Source organism: Molothrus aeneus, chromosome 16, assembly GCF_037042795.1.
Source record: "Molothrus aeneus isolate 106 chromosome 16, BPBGC_Maene_1.0, whole genome shotgun sequence".
Lineage (NCBI taxonomy): Eukaryota > Metazoa > Chordata > Aves > Passeriformes > Icteridae > Molothrus > Molothrus aeneus.
The window spans coordinates 1,473,734-1,489,875 of record NC_089661.1 but is presented as its reverse complement, the minus strand read 5'-3'; the positions used below and the strand labels follow the sequence as shown (position 1 = coordinate 1,489,875).

The following is a 16,142-nucleotide window of genomic DNA, read 5'->3' as shown; positions in this document are numbered from 1 at the left end:
AATGGACTAGTGACACACATTTCAGCCCTATTTTGTGTGCTCCTCAACCCTTTTTTAATCATTCTGTATTTAAAATGTATTCTGGTTTATTTAATAGAGCTTTTTATGGTTGCACATCAGAAGAAAAAAAAAAAAGCTGCACTGTCTGGACTTCAGTGGTGACCTGGTGACTGAGCACAGTCCCAAATCCAGCAGGAGCACCAGTTCTCATCCCAGTATGTGCAGGCGGGTTCCAGGCCCTCCCCTAAAGCCATTCTTTCCTAGGGTTGTGAGTTAGGATCAATTTGGTGGGCAGAGGGAATGAGTGAGATGAACCAAGGTCACGACCTGTCCAATGAATTCCAGAGAAAAACACCTCAATGGTGCCTGCACCAGGATCATGTGCTCAGCACAGCTGCAGGAACAGGGACCATCTACAGTCTGGGGGTGTCTTCTTCATTTTTTTAACTTTCGAGCTAAATACTCCCCCTGTGCACCCCCTTTGGGGCTAAGGGCAGGCTGAGGCTCCACCTGAGCTTTCTGAGGTTTGGTTTCCTGCTCTGCCCAGTCTGTCTTGTCTCAGGCTCCCCCAGCCACATCCCAGTTGTGCAGGGGTAGTGCTGATCCATGTAGAATTTGCTGGTATTCCAAGGAAAAGCTTGCAGCTTTCTCCTTGAGCTTTGGGGAAGGATGCTGACCCCAGGATAGCAGCAAATGTCTGCTTTAGTTTGCTCTGGTTTTTGTTAAGATCTGAGAATGTCTGTTTTCAATTTGAGCTGATGCATTCACTGCCCAAGATCGGTGAGTTGATTGTATATCAAATTAATGGATACAGCACAGATTTCAAGTCTGTTTACAGAAAATACTTAGGTTGTAGCAGAAGAGCCAAAGACAGAACTGGTGTGGGTCAAAGGAAGCACAGCATTTCTGGTGGACTCTCAGCAGTGGATGTCGTGTGGTTCCTGTTGAAGGCCTCATCCTGAGGGGTGCTTGGCACCTTCACCTTCCCCTGGGAGCTGAAAGCTTGGGACACCTGGCAGGATAGGGGCTCTCAGTGAGTGACTCCAGGTACTGGTTCTCCTCCCTCTCTTTGCTTTCACTTGAATGCTTCTGCTGGGAAGCCCCCGTGTGCAGAATCCCTTCTTCTAGGAATTTAGCGAAGCCTCTTGCCTCAGGGAAACGTTTATGTGGTGGAAATTCTGTGGGATATTTTTTCTTTACATGCTATAATGAATGAGTGAGTGGTGTGGAGCAGAGTGGCAGCAAGGCAGGCCCATGCAGAGCAGCTGATGGGGAGCCAGGCTGGCACCTCTGCCTTGGGGAGGCAACTGGCAGCGCTTCCAGGATGGAATGGGGAGGGATAGGCTCCCATGGCACTTACCTGGGGATGGCAGTTCCTTTTGGGTGTAAGAGCTGCAGTTTACTATTCTATTTTTTTTTATGTGTGTTGGCACTGTCTTGCTGAAGATGGTGGGGGTGGTATGAAAAATGTTAATCTTGTACAGAACAACTCAATAAATTGTTTCAAACTTTCCAAAACGCTTTTTCCCCCATCTCCTTACCTCTAGTTCCCTGACTTTGTTCCAAAGAATTTCTGTTGCAGCTTGGTTGCTCATCTGTGTCTCGAGTGAGTAATGAATTATTGACTGTTTTAAAGTCTCCTATGTGGTGAGTGAATGGCAGCTGTGTTACAGCTGTTGCAGGGGTGGGAATGTTTCTTCTCATTCCCTGTGCTCCTAATGGTGCTTGAAGTTGGCCTCTGCTGGAAAGGACCTGTGGGGCTCAGAGCCTGCAGGACCAGTGAGATCCTCCCTGATCCCTTCAGCCACAAAGGTAAAATAGTGGTGTTAATCCCCAGAGCCAGGAGGGATAAGCAGGGAATGCTTATGACTGCTTTTGTGGACATCTGAGCTCCCCAGGCTTTGGGTATTAGCTGAAACTGGGGCAAAAGGAAGTGAATGAGTTCTCAAAGGTACCATCCCAGTGTGATCCACTGTTCTCCTGCAGTCAGTCCCATTCTTTAGTGCACTTCACTCCCATCTACTGCTGCTCATTAGTCCCAGCTTCAATGCTGCTCCAGCAATTTCCCCTTGGAAAAGAGCCAACAGCTAAAATGAATAATCTTTGTGCTTTAATTCTGACTCCTAAATGGCAACTTCTTGTACACCCAAAGATCAGGAGGCTGCCATAATTAATGAAAACCACACAGCTTCTGATTGGAACCACTGCATTTTTATTTTGTACTATAAATAGAATTCCCCTCTATTCCCCATTCCCTTACACAAGTAAATGAAACATGTAGCTGCATGTAACTCCATCCAGGAAAACACCAGCACTAACAGCTTTTAACCACGAGTGAAGGAGCTGCCTGTGGGAGGCCCTCTGCATTGGGTTCCCCTGCATGCTGTGCACAACCCCTTGTGTCTGGTGGTTCTGCCATCTCTTCATGTCCTTTTCCTTGACCGCTGGGGTGTGTGAATGCTCCTCCTGGATCAGTGGCTGGTGCCATCAAACTACACCTTCATTCTTCCCCAGCAGCACAGGCACAGAGGTGAACAATGGTGGTGGTGAGTCTTGACGTGGTGATTCTGGGCTGAAACCTTGGTTTCCACAGAGCTGGTTTTCTCAGAGGATGAGCCCATCATTGAGTCAGTTGTCCGCAGTGGGACTGTCTGGCTTATCACCATGCAGCTGATGTAACCAGCTCTTGCTGGTCACCTTAGAGTCACCTGAACCTTCAGTCTCTCTCCTGACATGGCTTCGTGCACGACTGTGTGAGTAGGAGTTGAGGAAACTGCAGGTTCTAACTGAGTCTTTTGGACTCGAGGCACTTCACTGTCCTAAGGCTTTCTCTTGTTTTCTGGTAGGCAGGGAGGAAGAGGGGTTTCAGGAGGTTGGCAGATGTTTTCCACTACTGGTGGTGTTTTCTGCAGTGTGTGACAACAAGCAGAGTGGCTGCGTAGCATGGCCGGGGCAGAGGCTGTAGCAGTTTGGAAGAGGCGAAGGAGGGCGAGGCTTTGCAGTGATCTGGGTGTCTGCAAGGTGCTGCAGCTCTCACTGGCTGCTCTTGAAGTGAAGTTTCTAGAGTGGAGCGAGCGCTGTGTAATTGCTTCCGGACACCAAAACTGCCAGCTCCTGGATGGACATCTCCTTGTTGAGGTAACTGTCGTACTGGGCCGCGGTGAGCCTCCCGCTCTTCAGGGCGTCCTCGATGGAGAACTCCCTGCCAGACTTCCTGTCGAGGATCACAGACGATTCCCCGTTGGGACCCTTTATTGAGATCTCCTCCCAGTCACATTCCTGGCTCTTCAGTTTGACAAACAGGCTCCATTCAATGAGGCCAAACACGTGAGCTTCCTCTGGAGACATCTCTTTTCCGGTGTCGGGGTCAATGACCACGATGGAGCGCCTCAGGTGGTTCTCTCGTTGCTCCCTCTTGATAGCCACTGTCTTCAGGCGATTCTGAAGTTGCTCAATCTCTGCATCTTTTTCTCTGGATAATTGCTTCAGATCCTCTAACTCCCTTTCCAAAGCTTGGAACCTGGAGTCCAGGTTTATTCCACTGTCCACGTGGGTCATGTTTCTCAGATCCTGAGCTTCTGTTGCGGTGAGTTCAATCTCTGACTGCAGTCTCCTTGTTTCCATCAGTAGGTTTTGTTTCTCGAGGTGGAGCTTGTGGTTTTCCTCCCTTAACAAGTCTAGCTCCTTTGACGACTTGGAGTTGTTGAATTCCACCTCGGACAGCCTGGTTTCCAGGCGGTTGATATCTGCATCCAGCTCCCTCTTGCGCCTACTTTCTTCCTCCAGGTTGCTCTTCAGCTTTTGAATCTCATACTCCGTGTCTCCTTTGTCCACTTGGACACTCTCTGAAAAGACCACTTTCTCCTTGACCTCCATCTTCTCCAAAGAAAGGAGCTTCTTTCTCAGGGCTTCTAGCTCGGTTTGCAGGACTTGTCTGCGGTGCTTCTCTTCTTCTAACTCCAGCTTGAGGAGGGAGTGCTCCTTCTCCTGCTGGGGATCTTGCTGAAGGATCACTTTCTGTTTCACAGTCACTCGTTCTGTCGTTTCTCTCTCCTGTTCTTCCAGCTCGTTCAGCCGGATCCTGAGCCTCTGCACCTCCAGCTCGGCCTCCCTGCGGGCCTGTCTCTCCTTCTCCAGCTCCTCCAGCTGCCGCTCCAGCTCGGAGCGTCTCCTCTGCAGCTTGCGCAGCTCCTCACGGAGGCCGTCGATCTGCTTCAGTTCGCTCTCGATGCTCTGCGAGAAGGAATTCACCTCAGCTTTCAAGGCAGGATCCTGCTCATACTTCACTACTTCCTGCTGGACCACCTTCTCCTTCACCTGGGAAAGTTCTTCCTCCTTCAGTCTTACTTTTTCTTCTTGGAGAAGGCGTTCCCTCTCCAGGTCAATGTGCTTCATTTGTTCGTCTGCCAGCTGCACTCGCAGCAACTCTACCTCCTCTCTAGTCTTGGGGTCTTCCCTAAACTGGAGGATTTCTTGAACAACTTCCTTCATTTGCACTTGGGGTTTGGTGTCTTTCAAAGCTTGTATCTCCTGTTTCAGCTGGTAGATCTCCAGGTCAGCTCTTTCGATAGCTCCGGTCCTCTCTATGATTTCCTCCCGGAGTCGCTGTAGCTCCTTTTCAGTTTCTGGATCGTTCTTGTACTTAATGACCTCCTTAATGACTTCTTTGACTTCTACCAGGGGCCCTCTGTTCTTCAGAGCAGCCAGCTCGCTCTGGCAGCTCTTCAGCTGTTCATCCCCACCGCGGTACCTGCTCTCCTGCTCTACCAGCTCCAGGCGAAGGTTGGCAACTTCATTCTCAGCCTTGGGGTCTGGGCGCACAATCTCACGCACTTTCTCCTGAACAACCACCTTGGAGTTCTCCTCCTCCAGCAGCTGGATCTTCCTGAGCAGCTCAGCCTTTTCCCGCTCGTTGGAACGGCCCTTGGACTTCTCATCTTCGTACTGGCGCCGGAGCTCGTTCACCTCCCTCTCAATGGCCAAATCCTTCTCCACCTTCAGCACCTCCTTGACGGTGATTTTGCCCTCGGCAATGGCCCGTTCCTTCTCCAGACGCTTGAGCTTTTCCTGGAGGAAGCTGAGCTCTTCCTCGTGCTTCTGCCGAAGGGCGCTCTCCCTCTCCTTGGTCTCCTGCAACATCCGGAATTCCATCTCCAGCTGGGGATCGTTCTGCAGCTTCAGCACCTCCTTCTCCGTCACCTTCTCCTGCTCTTTGTTCTTCTCGCTGGACAGCACAGCAATTTGCTGGCGTAAGAGGATGACTTCACTCTCCCTGGTTCCTTCCTGCCTCCTGAGCTCTTCCAGTTCCTCTTTGAGCTTCAGGATTTCAGCAGCTTGAGCCTTATCTTGTTCAATCCTCAGCACCTCTTTCACTATGTACTCCTGCCCTCCTTCCCTCTTCTCGTGCTCCAGGACTCGCAGCCGGATTTTCAGAGCCTCCAGCTCATCCTGGAGTGCCTGGTTCTTGCGCTGCTCCTCTGCCAGGTTTTGCTGCAGTCTGTGGAAACTCTCCTCCAGCTGGGGGTCAGGCACCCTCTTCACCAGTTCTTTCTTCACCACAGTTTCTTGGGGCTTCTGGTTTTGCAGGTGGACAATGTTGTTCTGAATGGCTTCAATCTCTGCCTCGAGCTGTTGCCGACGCTGAGTCTCATCCTCAAGCTCTTTCTTCAACTTCCAGACTTCTTCCACAGGCCTTACAGACTTTTTGGTCTGGGCAAAGTCTTGTGTCACCTGAATATCTGGCTGCTGTTGTTGGCAAAAGGATCAAAAACATTAGTCCAAAAAATCCAGTTAATCACACTTTTGGTGCTTATCATCACAGAATCACAGAATTGTTTAGGTTGGAAAAAACCTCCAAGATCATGAAGTCCAACCTGTGACTGATCCCCACCTTGTCACCCAGCCCAGAGCATGGAGTGTCACATCCAGTTGTTCCTTGGACACCTCTGGGAATGGTGGAACACATCCACCACCTCCCTGGGCAGTGCCTTCCAAGGCCTGACCACCTTTTCAGTGAAGAAATTTCTCCTGATGTTTAACCTGACCCTGCCCTGGCCCAGCCTGAGTTGGTTCCTTCTCCTCCTGTCCCTGTTCCCTGGGAGCAGAGCCTGACCTCCCTGGCTGTCCCCTCCTGTCAGGAGTTGTGCATAGCCACAGGGTCCCCCCTGAGCCTCCTTTTCTCCAGGCTGAGCCCCTTTCCAGCTCCCTCAGTCCCTCCAGGTGTTCCAGGCCCTTCCCAGCTCCGTTCCCTTCTCTGGACACACTCCAGTGACTCCATGTTCTTCTTGCCATGAGGGGCCCAGAACTGGACACAGAACTCAAGGTGCCTCAGCAGGGCCAGCACAGAGGGACAATCACTGCCCTGGTCCTGCTGGCCATTCCTGACCCAGGCCAGGAGATTGGTGCCTCCAACAAACCAACAGGAGGGAGCTGAGCTGTGGCAAACCCTGAGCAGGGAGCATTTACAAACGGACTTCTCTGTGGGTTCCCAGCCTGAGAAATCCTTTCTGCAATGCCTGCTGCTGTCAGAACAAATCTCTGAGCCACAAGGGATACTAATTTTGCCACAGAATGGCAAAAAGAGAGTTAAAAACTATATGGGGCTCCCTAGGATGAGTAGGCAATGGGACTGGGGGTTGGTCTGTCTGATTTAAGTGTCTGCTGATTAATGATTTAGGGGGACAAGACACCAGCTAGACTTGTTCCCAGTTCAGCTTGTATTGGCAGAGCCCCACATGTGCCATTCACACGTGTCCCTGGGTCCTACAGGTGTGTCCCCTCAGCATCACCTTGTTCCTGTGATCACTCACCTGCCGCAGAAGGCTCTGGGCAAACTCCAGGTTCTGCAGCCTCTGCTTGTTCACAGCGTTCACTTCTGTGTATTTGGCTGCCAGAACAGCTTCCTGCAGAGCAAAAACGTGTTGGGAAGAGCTTGAGAAGGCCAGAAACAATCAGGCCCTAAACTGGTAGCTCTGGGTGCTCCTCTAAACACCTACAGCAGTGAACTGCTCAGTTTTGGGGGGGGGAGGGATTCTCCAGCACAGACACACTCATCGTCATGCTGTGATTTTTCTACTCAAGATAAGCAAAAACAGGTGCAGTAAGACCAGGTGAGGAAGCTGAGGAAGAACCAGGTGGACACTTTTGCCTGCCTCTATAGGCAGGATGGGTTTGAGGCAGGTAGCAAACAGATCCTGCATAAGTAAGTAGCTTGTAGCCTCATCTTACTGTATTTCTATCTTTGGTGGTGAAATCTCTCTGAAAGTCTAGAGGAGGAAAAAACTTCCAGGTTTTTGGCTTTTCTCCTCCTTTTTCCCTTCCAAAAGTGTTAAATCTAGCATTTTCCCTCCCTCATTCTGGCCAGCCAGTTCAAAAAAATGATGAAAAATCCCTTCCTCCTGATTCCCTATGATTCCCTGGGGAACCAAGGTCCCCACAGAAAATGTAGGTGTCTGCAAACCCCCCATGGTCCCGTGAGCTGCCCTCTGCTTTGGCTCTGCTCTGGCCAGCCCTTGCTCACCTCCTCCTTCACTTTGGCAGCTGGGGACTGCAGCCTGGGCTTCTTGCTGGTGTAGCCATTGCGGCCGTTCTCCAGGTCCAGGATGGATCTCAGCTTCTCAGCTTCCAGCTCGTAGTCCTGTGCAAAGGCATTCCCAGGAGAAATGTGAAATTGCTGCATCCCCTTCACACACAGGCTCCTCCTAAGCTGCCCTGGCTTTAACAACTTCACCCCTTGATCCGTTTTTTGGGAAGGCCACAAAACCCCACCCTCTGCTCTGGAGCCAGGCCGGGAGAGCTGGGGGTGCTCATCTGGAGAGGAGAAGGCTCCAGGGACACCTCAGAGCCCCTTGCAGGGCCTGAAGGGGCTCCAGGAGAGCTGGAGAGGGACTGGGGACAGTGCAAGAAAGGGAAATGGCTTCCCACTGCCAGAGGGCAGGGATGGATGTGATATTGGGAAGGAATTGGCCCTGGCACGGGGTGCCCAGAGAAGCTGTGGCTGCCCCTGGATCCCTGGAAGTGTCCCAGGCCAGGTTGGATGGGGCTTGGAGCAACTTGGGACAGCAGGAGGTGTTCCTGCCCATGGCAGGGGATGGAATGAGATGGGCTTTAGGATCTCTTCTAACCCAAATACTCTGTTTCTCTGTTCTCTCACAGGCAGAATTTCAGTCCTTACCTTCACTGCCTGCTGGTACTGCTGAGCTGTGGCAGAGACCTTCTGCACCTCCTGTTCCTTGCTTGCAATGTCATTGAGCAGTGCCTGGGTGCACAGAGATACAGGTCAGAGACAACACAACATCCAAATGCATCCTTCAGCCTTTTTGGGGGTCACCATTAAATTCACAACCCTGAGAATTCCAACCTCCTTGAGCAGCCCTGCTTTGTGTGAACAAGGCACAGGAGACCTCGGGACCTTAGAGCACAAAAATAAATCTAATAAACATTTATATTTTTCTATTTGATGTTCAGCAGCTGTCTGTTGAGAAACTATTCTGTTTCTTTTAGTCTTGTTCCCTCTTCTGTCCCTGAGGAGCCCGGGGTGCTCTGGGAATTACCGCTTGGCTCTTGAGCTTCATCTCCACTGTCTGGATGTTGTCAGTCTCCTGGGGCTCGTAGTTGGGGATGTTGCACAGGAACTGGTTCACCTTGTCGTAGTTGGTGCGGTAGTTGGAGTAGGCACTTTTTGCTTTCTGCAGGGTTTGTGTTCTGTGGGGGAAATCAGCTCAGCTTCAGTCCTGTCCCATCTCCCGTGCCTGCTGCAGACACCTCTCAACCCATCCCAACTCCCCTGCTCCCTAAGACATGGATTTGAGCCAGGTTGTTCTCTTGGCACCTTTGTTTCAAGAGAACTAATCCTTGTTTTCCCAGCTCTACCCAGGCAGCACATGCCAGCAGCCTCCCCCTCTTCCTCCTCAGACCTCCCTGGAATCCCTTCTGCAGCTCCTCCTTCCCAGGACCATGGTGCCTCCTCCAGTTGCAGCGTGGTTCCACCTCCCCAGCAGCCATCCTGGCTCTCTGCCCTGTGCTCTCACCTGTGGTCAATCTGCTTGCTGAGGTTGTTGAAGCGCTGGTTGAGCTTGTAGAGCTCTGCCTCCTGGCGCTCGATGTCGGGGCAGTGCTCCTGGAACTTGCTGGCCAGGGTGTTGGAGCATGTCTTGGTCCTCTGCAGGTTCTGCTCGGCTTCACTGAGCAGGAACTTCTTGGACTGGAGCTCAGTGCCCATGGCCTGTGGGGAAAAAGCAGGAGAGGGGGATTCTCTGGGGTTTCACACTGTTGTCACCCACACTGATCCAGCAACTGCACTGGAGCTGCAGCAGTGCCACCAGTTGTGGAAAAAAACCAAGCTCAAGGCTTACATGGTAAGCAGAACCACCTGTAAACCTGACAGGGAGAAAAGCTGCCTCTTACTCCCTCCTCACCTACTGACCTTTAAAAGTAACCATGCAAAGTGCAAAATTGCTGCTGCTCCTCATGCAAGGCTTAGATCCTGTTTTTGCCAGTGCAGCAACTGTGGAAGGAGCAGTGAAAGCTCTTCCATGTTAGTCTGAACTTGGGATTTCATGGAAAAGCTGAAGGAGCACAGAAAATTCTGGCCTAGCCTGTTCTTGGTCTTTCTATAGCAGAAGAATTGCCAGTTTGGGTAGTTTTTCCAAGCAATAACTTCTCAAAGTCTTGCCAGGCCCATCTTTCCAGTATCAGGGCACCGAGTTGCTTTTCCCAGACCATTTTATCCTTTATTTTTCTAAGAATCACAGAAGGCTTTAGTTTGGAAAAAACTTAAAGCTCATCTCCTTCTACCCCTGCCATGGCAGGGACACCTCCCACTGTCCCAGGCTGCTCCAAGCCCTGCCCAGCCTGGCCTTGGGCACTGCCAGGGATCCAGGGGCAGCCCCAGCTGCTCTGGGCACCCTGTGCCAGGGCCTGCCCACCCTCACAGGGAAGAATTTCTTCCTAATATCTAATTCAAATCTTTCCTCTTTTAGTTTAAAACCATTCCTCTTGTCCTGTCAGTATCTGCCCATGTAAAAAGCCTCTCTCTCTCTTTTTTATGAGCCTCCTTTAGGCCCTGGAAGGGGCTCTAAGGACTCCCTGAAGCTTTCTCTTCTCCAGGTGAGCACTCCCAGCTCCCCAGCGTGGCTCCAGAGCAGAGGGGCTCCAGCCCTGGGAGTGTTTTCCCTGGACCTGCTCCAACAGGTCCATGTCTTTCTTGTGCTGAGGATCCAGACCCGGACACGGCCCTGCTGTGGGAGAGTCTCACAAGGGCAGGGTAGAGAGAGAATGCCTCTGCATTAATCCTTCCATCAAATCCCTAGACTTCAAGTGGGATTTGATTTGGTTTGATTTGATTTGAGGATGGGAGGTGTTTGTGTCTGAGCAGGTGGGAATCACTGCAGTCAAGGTAAGTTCTCACCCCCAGCTGGGGGAGGCCATCCTGTCACCAACAGATCCAAGCTTAGGAGTTGAGCAGGAATCACCACAGCTTTTGGAAGGTGTTTTTGCATGTACAGCACACAAACAGGGCAGGAAACTCACCAGCAGCTCTTCCTTCTTCCTGTCCACCACTCTCAAGTCCTCTGGTACCGTGTCATCTATGACCAGCTTGTTCTCATAGGTTGACAGCAGGTCTCGGCCTTGCTGGAGGCTCCTCTCCAGGTTTGTGGCCACCTCAACTCTGTCAGGACATGAGGAAGGTGTTTAAGCACACCTGCACCCTCCTCCTGCAGGGCTCAAGCTGGGATTTAAGCCATGACTTACTTCTCCTGGGCAGCGCTGAGCAGCTGCACCACGCGCTCGTACTTCTTGTTGGTGTTGTCCACCTTGTTCCTCACCAGGGTGGCGCTGCCCGTGTTGGGCACGGACTCGATGAAGGCCTCGCACTCCTGGATCTTCCTGCTCTTCTCAGGCTCGATCCGACGGACCTCGTTGGTGATGTTCTGCAGGAGAACAAAGCAGGAGGAACACATCACCTCACTGGTGATGTTCTGCAGGAGAACAAAGCAGGAGGAACACATCACCTCACTGGTGATGTTCTGCAGGAGAACAAAGCAGGAGGAACACATCAGCTCACTGGTGATGTTCTGCAGGAGGAACACATCACCTCACTGGTGATGTTCTGCAGGAGGAACAAAGGAGGAACACATCACCTCACTGGTGATGTTCTGCAGGAGGAAAAAAGCCTTTAGAGCAGCTGAGCCAGGAGCTGGTGGCTACAGAGGAGCCACACTTGGCCGTCCAGGGAGAGGAAGGAAGTCAGGGCTGAGGATTTGTGTTTGGTGGAAGGTGCCTTCCAGCCCTGCAGGGCACAGAAGGATATTTTTGGCTGACTTTCTTTTGACCTGTCTCCTTAGTGAGGAAACTCCAGTTGGGGAGTGGTTCCCAGCAGCTCCAGCTCTGTCAGGGACATGCTGGGTTCATCTGGGCCGTTGGGCTCTGACAGATGAATCCTTGCCTGGACATCAAAGTGCTGCAGGCAGTTGGGGCAATTTGCTTTCTCTTGTGGTAGCACCTGGATTTTGACACAGCCCTGGGCAAGTGATGTAACCAGGACTGAACTTCCTCCTAAACCAAGGGAGGTTTGTGGCATGGAGCCTGGCTTAATTAGGGGTCTGAAAAAGAGGAAAGGAGCTGGATGCTACTGGCACTGGAGCCTGGAGGAGCAGGTCCACAAGGAGAAACTGCCTTGGACTGCAAGGGTTTTCCTGTTCCTCTCTGAGCTGGTGATAGTGGTGGCAAAGTTCACCAGGCAAAAATCCTGCATAAATTATTGGGTTGAATAGCAGGCCAGTATCATTCAATATGACAATATCCTTGGAGATATTCTGAGAGATCTTCACATCAGCATAGATCTCAGACTGAGAGCTAATAATGAGAAAGAGCAGAGCTCAGTCTAATGTAAATTTATTGTAAAGTATGATTCAAAGCTGCTCTGTGTGCCTTCATCCAGGGTAAAATAAATCAAGAAGGCACCTCCACTTATTTCCACTGTCAGTACACTCATAGCAAGCATCAGTGTAAATCCTGGGTGAATGTTGAAACTCTAAGTCTATAAGGTGGATTCAGAACATACTTTTGAATAGTGATTAAGAAGAACCTACATCCCTTCTTGCTCACTGGCTATGATGAACTTCATTTTATCCTGCATAAATTATTGGGTTGAATAGCAGGCCAGTGTCATTCAGGATGATAAGCCACTGTAGACCTCTGAATCATGATAATGCACAGAATCGTCCACAAGCTGCCCCAGCTCTGGAAAGAAGTTTGTTACTGCCCTGGTTTTCACAGCAGTGACTCAAAGATTCTTCAATGATTCTGTGTTGAATCGTTGTTCTTCTCAATAGTTTCATGTCTCAGGTCTGGGAGACTTAGACATGTGCTTGGATAATGGGCAGGATCAAAACCTGAGGGCTCCCCCCTCATCCTCACAGCCACCACTTGCAGCCATCACCTTTTTCCCATTTGACTGAGATGGCAAAGGTTCTGGGCTTCTGAGGCTGCTCATAGGGCTGCTCCCCATCTCTGCTGGAAGAAGCTGTGAGCATCCCTCCACATCCCATTTGCAGGGCTCAGGGAGCACCTTAAGCACCCTTGGCAATGGAGACCCCCGCTGGAGACGCTTTGGGAGCAGGGGCTCTGCCAGGCCCGTCCCTCAGCCCCACAGCCCCACCTTGAGGTCCTTGGAGCGCTCGGTGCTGTCCTGCACGGCCCGGCTCTGCTCCAGCGGCGGCCGCAGGTTCGCTGTTATTGCTTTCTCCTGCTTCTCCAGGTCACTGTTGACTTTCTCCAGCCCTGCCAGGAGCTGGCGTCCCCGAACTGATGCAGCATCTGGGCAACAAGAGGAGACCAGATTAAAGCTGGTTGGAGCTGGGTGTGGGTTCAGTCCCACTGGTCAGTGCCAAGCCCTCATCCTGCTGCACTTCCCCAGCCTGGCCTGCTGTGCCCACAACCTGGCTGTTCTGCCCCCCACCCATCCACCGTTGTCCCCAGGACCCTTAGGAGATGGGAACATGCCCATAAGATGCTCCACCACCTCAGTTCAAGCCTTTTTGTGCCCCAGGCTGCCCTCCTGCCCACACCTCCAATGCTGTCTGCCTTCAGCCCCTCATAGCGCTGCTGGAGAACGTTCTTGCAGTTGTTGGTCTTCTCCTTCACGTTCACATACTGCTTGGCAATTCTGCAGAAGGGGACAGCAGGAGGTCAGTCACACCCTCAGCCTCTCCATCGCCCGTCCCCATCCCAGCTCCAGGAAGGAGCTCCAGCGGGGTTGTGGGGGCTGCTCCCTCGAGGCAGCCATGAGGCAGGGGGAGGAAAAAACACCCATGTTGGGGTAGAGCAGTGTCTTCATTAGAGCAGGGGAGAGACAGCCGGGCAGGAACCTGCCTGCTGAGGGAGGGTGGGCAGCTGCCCTGCCACAATGGCCCCCAGAGCAGGGGGAGCCTGGGTGGGATCTTTGGGCAAGCAGGAAGGGGCAGGAATCCTTCGGGAGGAAGCCTGAGGCTCTGAGAAGGCAGAGGAACTTCACTGTGGGAACCCCTGGGGCACCAGACCGGGGAGCAGCGCCGGTGGCAGCGCCTGGGGCTGGACCTGGGGCTGGGCCTGGGCCTGGGGCTGGGGCAGGCAAGACCGGAGGGGCAGCGGGACGGTCCCGCCCGGCCTGGGGGCACGTACTGCTCTGCCAGGGCGATCGCTTCGGGGTCGGGCGGGGGGATCATGAAGCAGACCCCGGGGGCGCTGATGGTGTCTCCTGCGCTGTCGGCCACTTCCCAGAGGTCGCCGCTGTTGCTGTGCAGGGTGTAGTGGGCTCCGCGGCTGATCTGGCCCTGGGGGACAGAACCGGTCACAGCAGCACGGCCCGAAGCACCGCTCGGTGCTGCAGCCCCGAGGCAGGGCCGGCACAGCCCCGAGCCCTGCTCCCGGCTCCTCCGTGGGGAGCCTGCCCCTCGCCAGAACCTCGTGTGCTGCTCCTGCCTGCCCCTGCTCCTCCCTGACCCTCCCCAGAAACTCGTGTGCCTGCTCCTCCCTGCCCCTCAACACAAACTCGTGTTCCTGCTCCTCCCTGCCCGCAGCCTGCAGGCACCGAGCCGTGCCTCTTGCGACAGCCACGGCAAGCAATTCCCACTCGGGCAGAGATGAGGAGGCGTTTCCAGGGCTGTGTCCTGCCTTTCCTTTTCGGAGGAGCAGGCAGCTGAGTTGGCTGGAGCTGCTGGCCCCTGTCCCACCCCTGTCGCTGCCGTGGTGGCTGCCGGCTGTGCTGTCCCATCCCTTTGGGCATGAGGGGATGAGGGGATGCGGGCTGGGAATGGTGGCGGTGGGACATTCCTTTGGTCAGGAACACGCCGGGACAGCAGCTCGGCGAGCGTGGGAATGTGACAGAGCTGTGCTGTCGCAACATCCCCAGGGGGTGTGAGAGGCAGCGAGGCTGCGTTTCCCCCAGATCCCTCCTTCTCCTCTGCTGCAAAACCTGCTCTTCCCACCGGGGCCAGGGCGACCTTTGCCTCGTTCCCCCTGCAGGAGCCACCACGGCTGCTTGGGCAAACCTGCTCCTTCCCCCAGAGCCGCTTCCCCTGCCGTGCCCTGAGCAGCACTGCCTGCCTGGGCTGGGGGTGGATGGAGGGATGGATGGATGGATGGATGGATGGATGGATTGGATGGATGGATGGATGGATGGATGGATGGATGGATGGATGGATGGATGGATGGATGGATGGATGGATGGACGGATGGATGATGGATGGGTGGATGGATGATGGATGGATGATGGATGGATTGGATGGATGGATTGGATGGATGGATGGATGGATTGGATGGATGGATTGGATGGATGGATTGGATGGATGGACGGATGATGGATGGGTGGATGGATAATGGATGATGGATGGATAGATGGATGATGGATGTATGGATTGGATGGATGGATGGATGGATGGATGGATGGATGGATGGATGGATGGATGGGTGCGGTACCTGCTCGCCCTCGTACTCGCAGAGCGCCTCCACGGGCACGGGCTGCGGCGGCGGCTGCCGGCGGAACCGCAGTGGCAGCACCTGCTGGCTGCGCTCCTGCAGCGACTTCACCACGGCCTCGTACTTGTCCAGGGCCTTCTCCTGGTCCTGGCATGGGGCAAGAAGAACAGGTAGAGAACGTGAAGAGCGAACTCCTGGGCTCTCCCAGCCAGGGAGGAGCTCATTCCCACACAGCCAGGACAGAGACTGCAGCTGCTTCTGTGCTGAAGGCACCTCCTGCAGCCCTGTGTTCCTGTCCCAGGTGCTCCTGTCCTCTCCTGCCTCCCTCTGCAGCCGGGCTCAGGGCTGGGACCATGCCCAGGGGTTGCCATGCCAGCGGGCAGTGACAGGGCTCCCTGTGCCCAGCTCACATGTGGCTGGTGCCCCACTCCCATCCCACTCCCAGCTCTGATTCCAGCCCTGTCCCAAGGCTCTCCAGCAGCTGCTCTATTTCCGGCCCTAAAGGTGGAGATCCTGAGATGCTGAGTGGGATGGAGCATGCAGGAGCAGAGGGGACAGCTCTTGGGAGGGGCTATCAGCTGTTCTGGGACACCTGCATCAGCTGGGCCTGCTGCAGCATGCTTGCGCTTGGGCTTGGGCTTGGGCTTGGATTTAGGCTTAGGCTTAGGTTCAGGCTCAGGCCCAGCACAGCCCTTTCCCAGGTGGGCGATCTCCAGCCCGGCTCACTGCAGCACAGCAAGTTCCACAACCTCCTCTGGCAGCAGGTCTAATTAAGCTCCCACCCCTAACGAGTGCTAACTCAATGGGAGAACAAATAAAAACCAGCCCAGTGAGCAATTACATTGCTAGGGGAGAGGCAATCTCTGGCCACGGGGGAAGGAAGAGCTGGGGGAAGGTAGCAGCAGCACGGCCCTGCTGCTCCCCACGGAGAGAGCTGGGCCAGGTGCCCACAAAGGCAGGGACGTCACTGTGACAGTGCCAGGGGACAGTGGCTGCTGCTGCTGCCAACCCTGCAGCCCTGCCTGCAGACACTCACATCCAGCTCCCGGAGGAGGGACTCCAGCTGGTATCTGTCCTTGAACTCCGGGCTGAATTTTTGGTCCAGGTCTGTATCCACCTTCTTCAAAAGCTCCTGAGCATCCTTGGAGTCCTTGTGAAACTGCAGAGAGGGAAAGTTTCTTGTG

General features: G+C 53.6%; 1 protein-coding gene across 1 annotated transcript in view; it reads right to left on the bottom strand.

The window, feature by feature from the left end:
• Window positions 1-2,195: 2,195 nt before the first annotated feature.
• Window positions 2,196-16,142, bottom strand: part of PPL (periplakin) — a 28,177-nt gene continuing 14,230 nt past the window's right edge. Inside the window, exons 10-22 of the mRNA XM_066561134.1 lie at window positions 15,995-16,117; window positions 14,959-15,105; window positions 13,663-13,814; window positions 13,071-13,168; window positions 12,662-12,819; window positions 10,753-10,931; window positions 10,531-10,669; window positions 9,030-9,223; window positions 8,553-8,703; window positions 8,174-8,257; window positions 7,520-7,636; window positions 6,810-6,902; window positions 2,196-5,745 (exon numbers count right to left, since the gene is read on the bottom strand). Of these exons, the coding sequence (XP_066417231.1) occupies window positions 3,061-5,745; window positions 6,810-6,902; window positions 7,520-7,636; window positions 8,174-8,257; window positions 8,553-8,703; window positions 9,030-9,223; window positions 10,531-10,669; window positions 10,753-10,931; window positions 12,662-12,819; window positions 13,071-13,168; window positions 13,663-13,814; window positions 14,959-15,105; window positions 15,995-16,117 (4,320 nt within the window). The 3' untranslated portion in view covers window positions 2,196-3,060. The remainder of the gene's footprint in view (window positions 5,746-6,809; window positions 6,903-7,519; window positions 7,637-8,173; window positions 8,258-8,552; window positions 8,704-9,029; window positions 9,224-10,530; window positions 10,670-10,752; window positions 10,932-12,661; window positions 12,820-13,070; window positions 13,169-13,662; window positions 13,815-14,958; window positions 15,106-15,994; window positions 16,118-16,142) is intronic.